Consider the following 18646-nt stretch of genomic DNA (forward strand, 5'->3'; position numbering starts at 1 on the left):
TTTCACAATGACCTCAGCTACATAAAATACACTTGCCTGGAGGTTCTGAGAATTTCTGGGCATCTGTGCCCACTGATACTGCACAGTCACAGTCAATGGAGCATTTGTTGATGCAATTTTAGAAGGGGCACACTCCATCTACTCCACTGCACTCTCCTCTGCTCCAGGGTTTCTTTACCAAGATGGATCCCCCTGGCCCTAGTCTTACAGTGGCATTATCTAGTGAACTCTGGGGATCACGGCATGTGGTTCTTTTGCGGGATAACTGCTGAGCATTATGTGATATTTACTGTGAATAAGAAAAACAATTTGTGTTATCAGAAGCACTGAAGGCTGTCATAAATTCCTGGCTCCTCAGGGTGTTTTCTGAGCCCACAAAAAATACTGATACCCAGTCCACAAATTAGGACCCTAAAACCCTGCAGTCTTTTCTAGGAGACCCTGGGCAACAATATATTTACCTTAGGCCAAAACCAGAAAGAGGGCCTAGCTGCTCCATGGCATGTGGGATCCTCCCGGGCCAGGGCACGAACCTGAGTCATCTGCATCGGCAGGCGAACTCTCAACCACTGCATCACCAGGGAAGCCCGAGAGCTATATTCTTAATCATACTGACATGTGAGGCACACAAAGCATGGGACCACCCCCCCCATGAGAGCTGCGCAGTCCTTAATGCTGGTAGAGCCCAGTTGTTTTCAGATCACCTCACACAGTGAATGGAACTCCAAGACCAAAGGGGGCTTAAACATTAATGCCTTTATTATTGCAAAATGCAGAGCAATAGGAGGCTTGCAGTTCCCAGCATGGTGACTCAGAGGCTGGGAAAATCCAAGAGAAATGTCACCATAAACAAACATGTCCCTGAAAATGCAGTCCTTCCTGGCAAGCCACCAATAGAACTCAGACTGGGTCCACTGGGCCCAAACTGGATCGGGTCCAGGCCCTACTTTGGAAATGGGAAGGGAATGAGGATCCCACAAGAGCTAAGACTACTCATTACTTACCCCGCAAACAGGAATGGGGCAGAAGTCAACTTCCCTGAACATGTTGGGAGATAACTTTTGCACATTGTGTGAACCTGCTGGGTAACACAGATGAAATGAATTCTGTCATACTGGCAGTGACATAAAGCTAGAAAGAGCCTGGCAAGAAATAAAGTATAACACAGCTCCTTAAGGATTCCTACATAACACTCCCCACTGCAGATTTTTGGATGTATGGGCTTTAATTCAGGTAAATGTCTCCCTCACAACTTCTCTCCTCCACTGTAATTACACTAGAAGGAAACTGCACATCCCAGCTATCTATGGCCCTTCACTAGTGTGAAGTCTCTCGTGTTGAATGAGGTTATATTTGCAGCTGAAAATTTTTTCCAACGTTCACTGCACTCAGGACCTTTTTCCAGTGTGAACTCTCTGGTGCTGAATGAGGCTGGAACTTTGGCTAAAGGATTTTCCACAGTCCCCACACTCATACGGCCTTTCTCCTGTGTGGACTCTCAGGTGTTTAACGAGGTTAGATTTGCAGCTAAACGATTTCCCACATTCATTGCACTCAATAGGCCTTTCTCCAGTGTGAACTCTCCAGTGGTTCTTGAGGTTGGAACTATGGCTAAATGATTTTCCACAGTCCCCACACTCATAGGGCCTTTCTCCTGTGTGGACTTTCCGATGTGAACTAAAGCTGGAGCTTTGCTTAAAGGATTTCCCACATTTACTGCACTCATAAGGCCTTTCTCCAGTATGAAGTCTCCTGTGGTGAATGAGGCTGGAGCTTCGGCTAAAGGATTTCCCACATTCACTGCACTGATGAGGCCGTTCTCCAGTGTGAACTCTCTGGTGGTAAATGAGGCTAAAGTTTTGGCTAAAGGATTTCCCACATTCACTGCACTCATAAGGCCTTTCTCCAGTGTGAACTCTCTGATGTTGAATGAGGTTAGATCTTTGACTAAAAGACTTCCCACATTCCCTGCACTCATAAGGTTTTTCTCCTGTGTGAACTTTCCTATGGCTATTGAGGCTATAGCTCTGGCTAAAGGATTTCCCACATTCACTGCACTCATAAGGCCTTTCTCCAGTGTGAACTCTCTGATGTATAATGAAGCTGGAAAGGTAGGTAAAGAATTTTCCACATTCATGGCATTCGTAAGGCCTTTCTCCAGAGTGGACCTTCTGGTGCTGAATGAGGTTACATCTTCGGGTACAGGCTTTTCCACATTTGCTGCACTCGTAAAGCCCTTCTCTAGTGAGGACTCCTTGGTCCTCAACAAGTGTGTCTGTGCAGTTGAGGGCTTTTTTGCCTTCTCCCCAGTTCTGATGCTTTTTTCCACTGTGAAAGACAGCCTCACACTCATTACTGTTGTTTGGCTTCTCCTCAGTGTGAATGACCTGTTGATGGAAAAATCCCATGCTGGCTAAGAAGTCCTTTGCAATCTCCATACAGATAATGGATTTCCCTGACAAGTGGGTTGTGCAACTCTTTATGTACAAGTCTCGGTCTGCAGAACTTCTGATGGGTATCTTTCCAATGTGCTGCCCCTGGTACTGCTGAAGGTTGGCAGTGAAATAAAATCGTTTCCCATACGTGTATGGTTTCTGCCCAAGATGCATTCCCTGGTGCTCAGGCAAGTGCAAAATCTCTCTCAAGATTGGGCCCCACATCTCAAAGGGCTGGGCCTTCTGGGGAGATGAAATTGCTTTAAGAGTCCTGATCTGTGACACTCCTTCTACAGAAATGCTCTGTTCAGGAGATGTTTCCTTATCTTCCACTTCATGCCAACAGCCTGAAAAAGTGATGGTGGAGTACATGTTAACCATATCGAGAGGGGGCAAAACAATCACAAATGTAAATTGATGCATCAAAGAATCAGTCCATGAAACTGTTTTCAGGAAAAGAAAGTTGGGGTCAGCTTGAGGAAGCAGTTGCTGTGCCCCACTGGGTCCCTAAGGTCACAGGATGGTGTGAGCCTCCCCAGGCACAGGACATGAGTAAAGGGTGTGGCCCAGGGAGAAAGGCATGTCCTACAGCTCATTTTTCTGATAATGGCTTTTAGCAGGATATCTGCTGACAACATGGGATGCTGTGCAGAAGTCCAGTCCAGTCCCAGAAAAATCTGACTGGAACAAAGGTAACAGATGCTTAAGGATAATTAGACACGTGCACACTTTAGGACACTACAAAGTGGGAATGCACTAAGGAGGGAACAGTGCGAGGAATAAGTGAGGTAAGCAGTCCAGAGAGGTGTGGAGTAGCTCTCAGCTGGAGTCAGAATAAAAATGACTAGTAGAAATGACAAGTCAGCAAAGTGTTAAGAATGGAGAAGGGAAAGTAGAAGTGAGGTGTGGCCACTAGCAATGGCACCAAAACACAATTAAACAGGACAGGTTCTTTGTATGATTTTGACAAAGCCCTGAAGTGATGTCCTCTCTCAACTGCCATTCATCTGTGTCAGGCCTGCTCTGAGCCCATCTTGTTGAGAATGGAGTCATGTCCGTCCTGTGAAGCAGAGGACATTTTCTGTAGCCTCATCTGAGGATCTGCATGAGACCAAGAGTACCCAATTCCTAAGGGAATGACAGGACAAGTCGGTAGCCAATACTGTCCCAGTCAACTCAGCAAACAACAGACCACCAGAAAGCTATTTAAATACTACAAAAAAATTCCTAAGGACAGACAGAGATAAGAGAGCAGAAAAGTAAGAACCAGCAATGTGTCTTCCCTTCTGGACAACTATACTGATAGAATCAATCTGATGTAACCCCTTTGCAATGCTCAACTGCTTTAATTTTGATCACTTTCAGCTCTTAGCATGGTAATGGTATTCATCCTCCAACTCCCCTAACTCTGAGCCCTGGGGCAGGCACCATGTACGTGTTCCTGGAGAAGCTTCTAGGAGCCAGGGTGGGCAATAAGGCATCTGTCCTCCAAATATCAGAAATCTGTGCTCTTTTTGCTGCTTCTAATGATGGTAGTGCTACAGAGTTGGGCAGCCCTTGTTGTAAACCACACTACCAATGTTGCAAAGGCCCTCCCCTCACTAGCTGAAGCAATTTCACAGGGGATTTAAAGCGCAGGCATCAATTCCGTCCGCCCCCCTCACATCATTTTTCTCTTAGTCCCATTTTGAAAGGCAGAAATTCAAGGACTAAGGCACTCAAAATCAATCATATATGCAGAGGAATTTACAAAGTCACCATGCATATCTGGGTAAGAAAAAAACCTGCATAGACCTTAACTTTATACCTCAGACTGATCTCCAGGATGGAGACACCCTATAGCCATTAAACAAACAAACAGAAAGACAAACAGATCCCAGCAAACCCTAGGAAGAGGGAGAACTGAATCTCAAGTTACCACAATGTAAGACACAAACACCCATTTTTCAACAACAACAAAAATCATGGGACATACAAACCAACAGTTTATCCCTCCACCCCCTTTCACCCTTATTAAAATATCGTTGAAGCTAAAAGGGTATAAATTCAAATAATGTGTTATAATTTTAGCATGGTAAATGTAATTTCCATGGTAACTACAAAGAAAAAAATAGCTATAGAAAGTACACAAAGGAAACAACAAAAAATGTAAACATTTTAATACCAAAAGATCAGTGGAACACAAAAAACAGTAATGAGGAAACAAGGGACAAAAGAGACCAAAAGACGTGTAGAAAACAAATAGCAAAATGACAGAAGTATTTCCCCCCTCATTAGTAATTATTCTAAATGTCAATGGAATAAAATTTCTAAGCAAAAGAGAAATTGGCAGAATGGATAAAAAAACATAATCCAACTATATGCTTTCTACAAGACACAACTTGCCAGGATCGTTCAACATAAAAAATTCAGGGGTTTCCCTGGTGTTCCAGTGGTTAAGAATCCACCTTCCAATGCAGGGGACGCGGGTTCGATCCCTGGTCAACGAACTAAGATACTACATGTTGCAGGGCAACTAAAGCCCTCGAGCCACAACTACTGAGTCTGCATGCCACAACGAAGCACGCACCACAATGAAAGATCACATATGCTGCAAAGAAGATCCTGCATGCTGCAACTAAGATCTGATGCAGCCAAAAAATAAATAAATAAATATTTTTAAAACAGATGCAAAATTCAGTGTAATATATCACATTAACAGAATGAGGAAAAAATCATACCACCTCAATCAATGCACAAAAACCACATGAAAAAGTTTAATACCCTTTCATGATAAATTACTCAACAAACTATCAATAGAAGGAAACTAGCTTAACATAATAAAAGCAAAGGATTTAAAATCCATGACAAATATTATACTCAACGGTAAAAGACTGAAAAGTATTCCTACAATATCAAAAACAAGAAAAGGACACCAGCTTCCGCCACTACTATTCAACATAGTACTGGAAATTCTAGACAGAGCATTAAGCACGAAAGACAAAAGGCATCCATAGCTCATGAAATTTTAAAGATTCCACCACAAAACTGTTAGAATAAATGAATTCAGCAAAGGAAGAGGATACAAATTAAACAGTTGTGGGAATTCCCTAGTGGTCCAGTAGTTAGGACTCAGAGCTTTCACTGCCAAGGTCTGGGTTCACTCCCTGGTGTGGAACTAAGATCCTCCAAGCCAGGCAGTGTGGCCAAAAAAAAGAAACAGTTGTGGTTTTTTTTTTTTTTCCTCCCAGCAACAGAGACATCAATGGTTTAATGGATGGGGGAGATTACAAATCTGAAGCAAGGTCCTGACGTGACACCCCACCCTGTACAGCAGACAATGCACAGGACATGACAACAGTCTTTGCTCCCAGGGGGAACAGAAGATTACCAGTTATAGGGGAACTGGCATCAGGTGGGCTCATTAGTTACCAGGGAAACCAGTAGAGAGGCAAACCCCTCACCACCCCTTTGATAAGAATGATCACTAGCTGGGGCCTGGGGCAAGTGAGTAGGAAGGTCAGTCATGTGCATAGGGTATAGATGAAGCAGGCACTGGTCGGGCAGGGAATGTACAGAGAGCAAAAGAACAGCCATCTTGAGTGGCCTGACCATACACTCTACCCCTACACACACTGCACGACCTTTACAATCTTGGTCTACCCTCTTCTGTGATATCCCTGGGGTCGAGTATGTAGGGGGCACTGCAACCAGATACCACAAACACAATAGGGACAGCAGCAACCTCAGAGTATCAAGATACCTACTATGCTCAGAAGAGTCATTTGCCAGGATGTAGGCAAATTTTGGAGCCAAGATCTTACCAGGTCAATGGAAAGAGAGTCAATAGTAGGAGTGCCCTGTCCAGTTATAAGGAAGGTAAGGCCACCCCGGGTTTTCACAAACCCAGAGCTACCCCCATGGGGAGGTCTGGATTTTAAAGAAACATTCTCGTGGCCTGGCCAATGGTCAGCAGTCGCACTACAGATCTGTCTCCCCATGCTAGGTTGAGTGCCATTAAGGTTGGACCCATTAGATCCTTCCAAACAAAAAACAGTTAATCCCACTAGTTGGACTTATGTGTCCAGAAGCCAGCCTATTCCATTCCACACAGCATAGCCAAGGGAGGCTCATGGGCAGTCAGCTGTATAGTAACGTTTACCAACAGGGGTCCTTCTTCTTTGTTTTTTTTTTTAATTTTTGGCTGTGCCATGAAGCATGCGAGATCTTAGTTCAACAGGGCTCCTTCTGATGTACTGGCATGCGGGACAGAAATATGGTGAGTCTTTCTCCCCCATTGTCAGTAGTCCCCAAATAGTCATAGTAGCCAGGTCAATTTTTCATGGAAGTCCAGAGAATGTTGACAATGGCATCTCGCTGGAGACCCAGCAATTAAGACTCACTTCGCAGTGAGGCCAGTGTTGCTGCTCAGTCGTGGAATAGATTTCCTCCTTCAGGCTAGAGATGAAATTTAAGACATCTAACAGGCACAACACAGAGGAGATTATGACAATTAAGCAAAACACAAGCAGTAACCACATTCTGAGATAACACACCTGCCTGTGATTTTTCTCCTAGTCTGTAAAACAGTTCAAAAGCTCAACTTTCAATAACACAAGAACGTGACTAAAATCATGTATACGATGGCCCCTTAGTTTCACCTTGGATGTCTGAACAAGTTACTCCATTTTGACCTTCAAATCTATTCCCTTCCTCAATGGCCAAAGCAGATGTACAACCCATGTCTGAAAAATCACAAATAGGCTTCTCTGATCAGTAAAATTTAAGTTAAGCCAGAATGACTCCCCTATACCTCAACACATGGAGATTTTTCCATCATTTCCCCTTCTGATTGCAAATCTCTCAGTAGAAAGCATTGATGACTAAAATATCCGTCTCTCTAGGCTGGGGTGCTGGCTCCTACCCCAGGTTCAGATCATGTCCCTCAGTGCTAGGCCTTCTTTATATTTGCCTAGTTATACAAGGTGGGGGAAAACCAATCAGATCTCATGAACAGGCTCAGAGGAATATTAATGGGCAAACACTTTATAGGCCATATACTTCTTTCTTTCTTTTTTTTAAATAAATTTATTTATTTTTGGCTACATTGGGTCTTTGTTGCTGCACATGAGCTTTCTCTAGTTGTGGTGAGCAGGGGCTACTCTTCATTGTGGTGCATGGGCTTCTCATTGTGGTGGCTTCTCTTGTTACAGAGCACGGGCTCTAGGCACGTGGGCTTCAGTAGTTGTGGTGCACATGTTTAGTTGTTGAGTGGCATGTGGGATCTTCCTGGTCCAGGGCTCAAACCCGTGTCCCCTGCACTGGCAGGTGGATTCTTAACCACTGTGCCACCAGAGAAGCCCTAGACCATATATTTCTTATACCCAATTGTCACACAAGCATTGTACATGTGCTTTTAGTAGCAGACTTAAAGCAAGCAGTGTCACACTTCATGTGACACAGTCACACTGTCACACACTCTGTGGCAATTTCACTAGATAATTTTCTTTCCATCCAGAACATCAGGGAAAAAGTATGGCTAACACAATAACTTTCGTAAATACAAACCTCAATTAACAGAACTAGAATTTAATATCCACTAAAACATAGCCTTTTTTCTCCTTGAAACTACCCTCATCTCCACCAAACACAGCCAAATCGAAACTAATCTGTTTGTAAAACAAGTGTGGTCAATTGACCACTTAGGCTCCTCCAAACTAGTTGTGGTAGAATTCCTCAGGAGTGTCAGAATGAATTCCCAAAAGGCCTCTCAAGGCCAGGAAAGCCATGCCAAAGGCATGCCACCAGATTATGCCTTGGTGGATTTTTCTCTTCTAGAAGTCCCCAAAATATTGAGATTCCTGCACATGCCAGGAGCCAGCCTTTTCCATTCCCCTGATAAGGCTGCTCAGAACCCAAGAGTCCTCAATTTCTGGAGGCACCAGGCAGGGAGAAAAGAAAAATGGTTCAATGCTACGCAGAGGTGTAGTTTACCCAATTGCTGTAAGTCATAACTGACTTCAGGGGAAGGGCTTCCCTCCACACGTATGAAGCAAGGTCCTGGATCGACTCCCCACCATGTGCGGCAGATGGCAGGCAGGACATGGCGGCAGTTTTCCACAGTTGTATTTCTACACACTAACAATGAACAATCTGAACAGGAAACTAAGAAAGAACTTCACTTATGAAAGTATCTATCGAAACAATAAAATACTTAGAAATAAACAACTAAGGAAGTAAGACTTGTACACTAAAAAGTATAAAACACTGCTAAAAAAAAAAAATAAAGAGTAAATGGGAAGACTTCTATGCTCATAAATTGGAAAACTTAATATTGTGAAGATGTCGATATGACCCCCAAGCCATCTACAGACTCAATGCAATCCCTATCAAAATTTTAATGATGTTTTCTGCAGTAATATAAAAATTCATCCTAAAATTCATATGCAATCTCAAGTGACAACAAATAGCCAAAACAATCTTGAAAAAGAAGAACAAAGTTGGAGGAGTCACAATTTCACAATTTCAAGTAAATTTCAAGTAATCAGTGTGAAGCTACAGTAATCAAAACAGTGTGATACTGGAATCAAGGCAGACATACAGACCAATAGCACAGAATAAAGAGCTCAGAAATAAACTCTCACATATATGGTTAAATGGTTTTCAAAAAGGAGACCAAGACCATTCAACAGGGAAGGACAGGCTTTTCAACACATGATGCTGGGAAAATTGAATACCACATGCATAAGAATGAAATTAGATGGACACCAGGTACATAAATTAACTCAAAATGGATCAAAGGTCTAAACTTAAGAGCTACAAATATAAAACTCTTCAAAGAAAACAGAGGGAAAGCTTCATGACATTGCATTTGGCAGTGATTCCTTGGAAACGACATCAAAGGCACAAGGAACAAAAGGAAAACAAACTGGACTTCATCAAAATGAAAAACTTTGGTACATCAAACGATGCTAAGAAAATAGTAAAATGGCAACTTACAGAATGGGAGATAATATTTACAAGTCAAATATCTGATAAAAAATTAATATCCAGAATATATAGAGAATTCCTAAATTCAAAAACAAAAACATCAAGCAACTTGATTCAAAAATTGGGAAAAGGGCTTCCCTGGTGGGTCAGTGGTTGAGAGTCCGCCTGCCGATGCAGGGGACACAGGTTCGTGTCCTGGTCCGGGAAGATCCCACATGCCGCGGAGCGGCTGCACCCGTGAGCCATGGCCGCTGAGCCTGTGCGTCCAGAGCCTGTGCTCCGCAACAGGAGAGGCCACAACAGTGAGAGGCCCACGTTCCGAAAAAAAAAAAAAAAAATTGGGAAAAGACTTCAACAGACATTACTCCAACAAAGATATACAAAAGGGTAATAAGCACACAAAAAGATGCTCAACATCACCAGCTGTTAGAGAAATGCAAATTGAAAAACTATGATACTGGGACTTCCCTGGTGGTGCAGTGGTTAAGAATCTGCCTGTCAATGCAGGGGACACGGATGTGATCCCTGATCCGGCAAGATCCCACAGGCTGCGAAGCAACTAAGCCTGTGCACCACAACTCTTGAGCTTGGGCTCTAGAGCCCGCGAGCCACAACTACTGAGCCCACATACCACAACTACTGAAGCCCGTGCACCTAGAGCCCATGCTCTGCAACAAGAGAAGCCACTACAATGAGAAGCCCGCATACCACAACGAAGACTAGCCCCCACTCGCCACAACTAGAGAAAGCCCACACCCAGCAACGAAGACAAAATGCAGCCAAAAATAAATAAATAAATAAAAGAACATACCTGCTTTAAAAACAAACAAACAAACAAAAAAACCCAACTATGCTACCACTTCAAACCAATTAGGATGGTTATCACCAAAAAAAAAAAAACAGAAGTGTCAGCAAGGATGGGAGAAATTGGAACCTTTGTGCAGCTGTAATTTTAATTCTATTAAAGACAGATTATCATAAGACGAAGCAATTCCAATTTTTCTTACATACCCAAAAAAATTGAAGCAGGGACACTAAACATCTGCACACCCATGTTCATAACAGCATTATACACAAGAGCCAAAAGGTAGAAGCACTCAAGTGTCCACCGATACAATAATAGTAAACAAAATGTGGTACATTAATAAAATAGAATATTATTCAGCCTTAAAAAGAAAGGAAATTCTGACACATACTACAACACAGATGAAGCTTTAAGATATTATACTAAGTCAAAAAAGCCAGACCAAAAAAAAAAAAAAACTGCTGATGATTCCGCCAATATCAGACACTCAGAATACTCAAATTCAGATACAGAAAGTAGAATGGTGGTTGTGAGTGGATGGTGGGAAGTTACTGTTTAATGGGTACAGAGTTGAAGTTTACAAGACGAAAAACTTCTGTGGATGAATGATTGTGATGGCTGCACAATGAGAATTACTAAATGCTACTTAGAAGTGGTAAATATTTTGTTTTGCAAAATTGCCACAACTAAAATAAAGAAAAAAGAATCTTAGCAAAGGACCTCCCAAGAACATCTGTGTAAGCAGTGACTATATAAGTGACTACACTTCCAGGCACAGTCAGGAACAAATAAATGTGAGGTACAGGAAGGGAGCAATACTAGGGTGCCATGGAACTAGACAGTCACCCAGCGAGAGAGAGGGCATGACAGGTGGGATCCGTTAGGCTGACCTAAAGAACAGCGATATCGAATCCTTCCCTGTGAAGCTTCGGGGCAGGAGGTGCTGGAGTGATAAGGATGAGAAGTAGACATGCACTCAGCTCACCCCTTGAACCACAGCACATACCCAGGCAACTGGGAAAGGAAGCAGTGCCCATGGTTTAGATGGAGACATACCTGACCCTGGAGAAAAGAGAAAGGCCAAGCCTTGCCCAGGGCATAGGAGCAGGTGTAAGAGCTTACCCAATGAAGATGTAAGTGCAAAATTCTCCAGCATCACATCGTGGTACAGGCATCTCTGAGCCTCATCAAGGAGAGCCCATTCCTCCCAGGAGAAATACAGGGCCACATCCTCAAAGGTCACACTTCCCTGCCAGGACAGAGACAGATGAAATCATCAACAGCCTCACTCCTGAAGACCCACAATCTATCTCCTCACACATCTACCCCATGTCCATCCTCCTAAGATCTCAGAGGAGATCCCAGACCCTGGTGCCATTGGTGTCTGCTGTCTTCTCATACTCCCATTAACCACTGTGTTCACTCGCTGTCCACTCTGAAACCAGATGGAGCCTGTTAAGACCTAGATGTGAACACCTCCCTCATCTGATCCAGACCTCCCACTGCCTGCAGAACAGATGCCAAACCTCACAGGCAGTCATTCCAAGTGTGACTCTTACTCCCCACACCCAGTTTGTTCTCACCAGAAAGGAAGGAGACCTGCAATTCCCTGAACCAGCTTAGCCTCACCTCCAAGCACTTCCCGTTTTAGTGATAAGCTTCCACATCTCTTTCCATTGGTGGCCTGAAATGGGAACCCCTCCATCAAACCCCTGGACTCAACTCAGGACCCTGAGCTAGTATTCTCTAAGGTCCCCACACCCAAAGGCTGGGAAAATGGCAGGTGACAAGTCTCATGACACCACAAATTTGGAGAAAATAGGGGTTGGGACCAGTGAGGGAGGACGAAACCGCCACTTACCTGATTAGGTTCCAAAAGCACTTCCGCAGCCATGGAAACCTGTGGGAAGAGGCAGGTCTTAGAGGGATGTGAGCATGGCATCCTACCAGCGGCTCAGGCCTTCCCTGCACCCATGGGAGTCACCAGAGCCAGGTAATCTCGGACCGACCATCTAACCTCTGTACTGACTCTCAGCAGTTTTGTGTCCTTCGGGAAAAAAAACCCAAACACCCTCTGCCGCAATGTCCTCAGCAGCCCTACAGTTTGTGCTTCCACTGAACAGACTCTGGGGATTTTTTCAAACTTAACTTAGATCATGTCCCTTTTACGCAAAAATTTCCATGGCTCCAAGAGCCCCAAGAAGGAAGGTACAACTCCTCAGCCTGTCACTGCAGGTGCGACTCTACCCACACTTTGTTCCCTGCAGAAGCAACACGGACCCCAGGTTTCCCCAATCCTCCCGGCTCAATCCGACCTCCCAGCCTTTGCACCTGCCGGTGCCTCCGCCTGTGACCCTCTGCCACGCGCCATCACACCGTCTGTCAGAAACAGGGCCCCACCCACGGCCACCTCACCGTCCTGGACACCGGGGCCTGGGCTGAGGGCACGAGAGCAGGCGCCCCGCACTCGGGGCTTTAGTGTCTGGTGGGGTGAGGGCGGTGAGGGCCCGCAGGACGAGCGTTTACCTGAGGCGGGTCCCTCGGCGGCGCCGCCGCCGCCATCGGACTCTGTGGGCAGAGCGGGGTCGGGAGCAGCAGTCCCTACCTCTACTCAGAGATCTACAGCCTCTGACACGGTAAACAAGTCCGAGGGAAACAAAAGTGGCCTCAACCAGGAAGTTCTGGGGAGTCCGAAGTGCATTTAGAAATCCTTCAATGCTATTGATCTCTGAAGTGTTTAGAAATTCGGATTCCATGCGAACATTGTCTGGTAGATGTGAACATTGTCTGGTAGATGCAAGTGATTATACATTATCCTATTGTCCTGTAAATGCACGCAGACTGAGGCATTAAAGTCATTTTTGTGAGCTTTAGTACGTTTTGTCCGGGAATTTAAAGAAAAGAAAAAAATCACCTGGGCCACAGTAGACAAGATAGAGGAGGCATATTGGACGGCTCTGACGAAGCCGGATGTGGTGGGATCCGGGCCTCTCCTTCCTGGTAGTCAATGATTAATGATTATGCTCAACTCAGTGAGAAACACCGTCTTATCCATAAAACATTAAATCATTTTATCTAAAAAACATACATCTGTTTTACACATGCACATTCCTTTTTGTACTACACAGCTGACAGTTTCTCTTGTATGAAATGTAACATTGGCTATTGTTTATTAAGGAGTACTACTCTCAGTACATTTATAAAATAGAAAGTTGTTGATAAACAAAATTTAACTGACTACATGTTAAAGATCTAAATGGGGGCTTCCCTGTTGGTGCAGTGGTTAAGAATCTGCCTGCCAATTCAGGGGACACGGGTTCAAGCCCTGGTCCAGGACGATCCCACATGCCGCGGAGCAACTAAGTCCCTGGGCCACAACTACTGAGCCTGTGCTCTAGAGCCCATGAGCCACAACTAATGAAGCCCGCACACCTAGAGCTCGTGCTCGGCAACAAGAGAAGCCACCGCAATGTGAAACCCGCGCACCACAACACAGAGTAGCCTCTGCTCCCGGCAACTAGAGAAAACCAGCGCACAGCAACCAGGACCCAACGCAGCCAAAAATAAATAAACTAATTAATTTAAAAAAAGAAAGAAAATATTTTTTGAAAAAATTAAAAGTAAATAATCATGAATGTATCTCTTAAACATGGAATTCATTCATGAGCAGAACATGTATGTGCTTTTCACACCTACAGAAATAACAGTGACATCACACACATGGTCAGAGTTTACACATAACAAATTTCCTCCCCCCCAAAAATTTCCTTTTTAGATCATTTGAATCACGATCCAGTCATTTTGTCTTGTATTGTAATTAATTGTAATTAATTTGTAATTAATATTTCTCCCTCCTTCAAAACTTTTTTTTTCGTGGAGAAGAAAATGGATAATTTGTACAAGATCATTTCCATCATTCTTCTATCTAATTGCAGGTGTTTTATATTGTCTAACACCTTCTTCCAAATGGCCAATAAATGCATAATTTGCTCCAAAGTGTGGTCTAATGTAGGTTCAGATTTTTGTCAAGGATACTTCCCAGGTGGTACAATGTCCTTCTCATTGCCTACAATGGAGGGCCATTATGACAGGCTGTATTTAGCCCTTTCTGTGACATGAGGATTGATCATGAGAATTGATAAGCACAACCATGTGCCCCAATATCAATCTCCCACAGCCTGTCATGGGTTGGTTGCAGCTGTCACTGATGATCATTCTGTAGATCCACTACTATACTAGAGGAAGCAGAATGTTAATATTCTATTACCATTTTTGTATTTTCACTTAGAATCCTACAAAAAACTTTTGTGCATCCTCTATTTGATTACCTTGAAATAGTCTGTATTGGAAAGACAGACGAAATCATTCATATTTCCCTTTATTTTTATGTTTCCAGAATAAATAGTCAATTCCTTAACTTTCTGAAAGGCTTCTCACTCTGGCTTTGTAGCATTACGAGCATGTGGTTACATAAAGTACTTGATGCATTTAAAAGTTGTCCAGGTAATTTTCTTTGAAATTTAATTTGTACCATAACTGTGGAGGGGGATGCTTTTCAAGCTGAATCCTCTGGCATCCTCATTCTCACGTGACCCCAGTTGTGTGGTAGACTGTCCTTGTGTCCTGGATTGAGTAGATGTTCCATCTTGAACATTTCCTGCACTAGATCTGGAATTGGCAAATTTTTAAAAGACGCTATTTTCTTTCATGAGAAAGTGCATTTGGAGAACACAGCCTGAGTAATTTGGATGGTAATTACTCAGAACAGGGCTATCATCTGTAGATCTCTTTAATGAGAGGAGATACAATATACACATATGGTTTAAACATGGTTTAATCAAATACAGATCAAGTTTAAGTTCATTCTTCCAAACAAGTTTAAAATGATATAATTTTTACTTAAATTGTTTCCTTTCGGGCTTCCCTGGTGGCGCAGTGGTTGAGGGTCCGCCTGCCGATGCAGGGGACGCGGGTTCGTGCCCCGGTCCGGGAAGATCCCACATGCCGTGGAGCGGCTGGTCCCGTGAGCCATGGCCGCTAGGCCTGTGCGTCCGGAGCCTGTGCTCCGCAACGGGAGAGGCCACAACAGTGAGAGGCCCGCGTAACGCAAAAAAAAAAAAAAAAAAAAAAAATTGTTTCCTTTCAATTTTTCTAACTTTTGATCAAACTGTGACATATCTCTTGTATAATGTACTTATTAACTTTAAATATAAATATTTTCTTGAAATATAAACATGAGTAAATTTTTTAAATCTCCGTAGGGATTTTCCATAGATATGTTTCAGTAAATGTACAGTCAAAACTGTTTTTAAAAATGTACTTGGGGAATTCCCTGGCGGTCCTGTAGTCAGGACTCTGTTCTTCCACTGCCAGGGGCCCAGGTTGGATCCCTGGTCGGGGAACTAAGATCCTGAAAGCAGTGCAGTGCGGCCAAAAATAAAAAAAGTACTTTAAGTATTACTATTTTGTATGGATAGACTACAACTTTATTACACAAAGAGATTTATATATTTGTTTTACTTTTGTCATTAAATTTGATTGATTGTTTTAATTTCATTTTGATATAATATAGTTTAATAAATAAGTAAAATATTTATATTTACCCCAAAGTCAAAATTATAATTGAGGTAAATTAATTCAGATATATCTAGTTTCTATTCGTCCCTCCACATTGTTTAATCTCTGCCCGTCTATATCATTACTTATTGAAGGTTATATTTCATTCTTTAACTGTTTTTAATGTAATTGTATAGATAGAGAGAGAGAAAATGTGTATTTATCTACATTATTTATATTCTTATTCCTTCACAATCATAAGAATTGTAGAATACTAAACATCTCCTAACCCACTTGCCTTTTCTCACTTAAGAATATATCCTGAAGCTAGTTTCATACATGGAGGAAAATGATCTTCATTCAGTTCATGGCTGTAGGAAAATATGTTCTGTGAATGGTGCATCCTTTATTCAAATACCCCCTCATATGAACACTTGTATGAATTCCATCTTAAGACCTTTATTAATAACCACTGCACCCATAGTATGTACTCCTATAATCCAGTTAAATTAAGAAAACGTGTTACCAAAAGAGAGGAAATCATGCGCTATGTTTAGCAGTAGATAAAGCTGAGCAGAAGAAGGTGACACATTTATGTTCATTTATCTTTCTAGCATTTATTCATTTATTTCTATCTCAAAATAAAGTCAATATCTCCTAGATACGAAAGTGAAGGGTTGGACTTCCCTGGTGGCGCATTAGTTAAGAATCCACCTGCCAATGCAGGGGACACAAGTTCGAGCCCTGGTCCGTGAAGATCCCACAAGCCGTGGAGCAACTAAGCTCATGTGCCACAATACTGAGCCTGCGTACCACAACTACTGAAGCCCGCACGCCTAGAGCCCATGCTCTGCAACAAGAGAAGCCTCTGCAATGAGAAGCCCACACGCCACAGCAGAGTAGCCCCCGCTCACTACAACTAGAGAAAGCCCGCCGAAGACCCAACACAGCCAAACATAAATTAAAAAACAAAAAGAAGAAGAAAGTTAAAGGCATGCCAACCTGGAAATGGAAATCATCTTCCTCACTCAGACTGGAGATGGGATCCTGGGAAACTCCTCCCTCCTTTGTCTTTTAAACTTCACTTTGTTGACTGGGTAGGAGTTGAGATCCACAAATCAGATAATCAACCACTGGCCTTAGCCAACAACTTGTCTCTCTTCTCCATAGGGATCCCACAGACAATGGCAGCTTTTGGATTGAAATGTTTCCTGGATGATGCTGGATGTAAACTTGTCTTCTATTTACACAAACTGGCCAGAGGGGTTTCTCTCAGCACTACCAGTCTTCTGAATGGTTTCCAGGCCATTAAGTTTTGCTCCAGAACCTCTGTGGGTGGACTTCAGAATTCGATCCACAAAGTGTATTGGTTTCTGTAGTTTTCTTTTCTGGATCCTACAACTCTTGGTAAATGTCTGCATTCCTATTAGAGTAATTGGCCCAAGAAGTAGCAAAAATATAAGTGTAAAAACAAATTATGGATACTGTTCCCCACTCATGTCTGATAAATTTATCAACTTATTACGTGTAGTTATATTATCTTACATGGATGTTATATGTTTGGGCTTCATGATCTGGACTAGTGGGTACATGGTCCTTTTCCTGAACAGGCACAAGCAACAAGTCCAACACATTCACAGCAACAGACTCTCCCCCAGACCTTCCCATGAGGTTAGAGCCACGCACACCACCCTGATTCTAGTGAGCTCCTTTGTCTACTTTTATTGTCTCTCTTCCATTTTGAGTCTTTGCATTACTCTTATTGTGAATCCAAAGCAGTGGCTAATGGACACGTCTGTGCTAATAGCATCACTTTCCCTGCTTTCCTTTGTGTTCATCAGCAGTGACACCAGTGTCTCTAAGTTCTTCCGTGATTTCTGAACCAGGAAAAAAAGTTTCCAAATCTAGCTCAAATAGCTATAAGTCTTCTGATTTCTCCAGTTGGATCAATATTAATTTGTATTTTTAATTTTTTAAATTACATGATTGTCGGTCCAAATTATTCTGCTAGAATTTGTGATATAATAGTAAATAAGAACAACCCTTGCTAAATGAGCAAACAACAGATCTATACACAAATTTTGAATTCCCTTTTACTAGACAAACAAAAAAATGTAATATATATATATATATATATATATACACACACACACACACACACACACACACACGCACACACACACACACACGGGCAAACACAGAGAGATGCATTCATGTGCAGACAGAATTCACAAAAGTTACCATGGCATAAACATTGATTTTCTTCACAAGATAGAATTATCAGACTTTTCACTTTGCTAAACCAGAAACAACAGCCTCTAAGTGGAGTCACCCGTGCTAACACCAAGACTTAATACCTAACATAGCTGCAGTTACAACCTTCCCCAGAAATGTAATCAGAAGCAGTAAGTGTGGAATTGTGTGGTCGGTACCAATGGGACCATCTGTCACATGGGCCCTCTCCATTTCTCAAAGGAAGATGAGGTAACCCACCTCAAAAGAACTTTTTTCTCCAAAGGGAGATGACCTTATGTGAAATAATCCTTTTTTCTGTTTATGACTTCCCTGTGTTGCGTTTAAAAACCTTTCTCGTTCTGTGGAACTTTGAAGCTCCTCTCTACTTGCTACATATGATGCTGCCAGATTCATGATTCATTCAATACACACATTTAGATCTTTAACATGTAGTCAGTTAAATTTTGTTTATCAACAACTTTCTATTTTATAAATGTACTGAGAGTAGTACTCCTTAATAAACAATAGCCAATGTTACATTTCATACAAGAGAAACTGTCAGCTGTGTAGTACAAAAAGGAATGTGCATGTGTAAAACAGATGTATGTTTTTTAGATAAAATGATTTAATGTTTTATGGATAAGAC

At 42.6% G+C, this 18646-nt stretch overlaps 1 protein-coding gene across 1 annotated transcript; it reads right to left on the reverse strand.

The window, feature by feature from the left end:
- Nucleotides 1-1388: 1388 nt before the first annotated feature.
- LOC103075174 (zinc finger protein 211-like) lies at nt 1389-11470 on the reverse strand. The gene is given in 4 exon segments (XM_082931095.1): nt 1389-2782; nt 3404-3504; nt 3506-3563; nt 11332-11470. Coding segments are annotated over 4 exon segments (1587 nt in total). The 5' UTR covers nt 11366-11470.
- Nucleotides 11471-18646: the final 7176 nt, after the last annotated feature.

This window comes from Lipotes vexillifer, unplaced genomic scaffold, assembly GCF_000442215.2.
Source record: "Lipotes vexillifer unplaced genomic scaffold, Lipotes_vexillifer_v1.1 scaffold995, whole genome shotgun sequence".
NCBI lineage: Eukaryota > Metazoa > Chordata > Mammalia > Artiodactyla > Lipotidae > Lipotes > Lipotes vexillifer.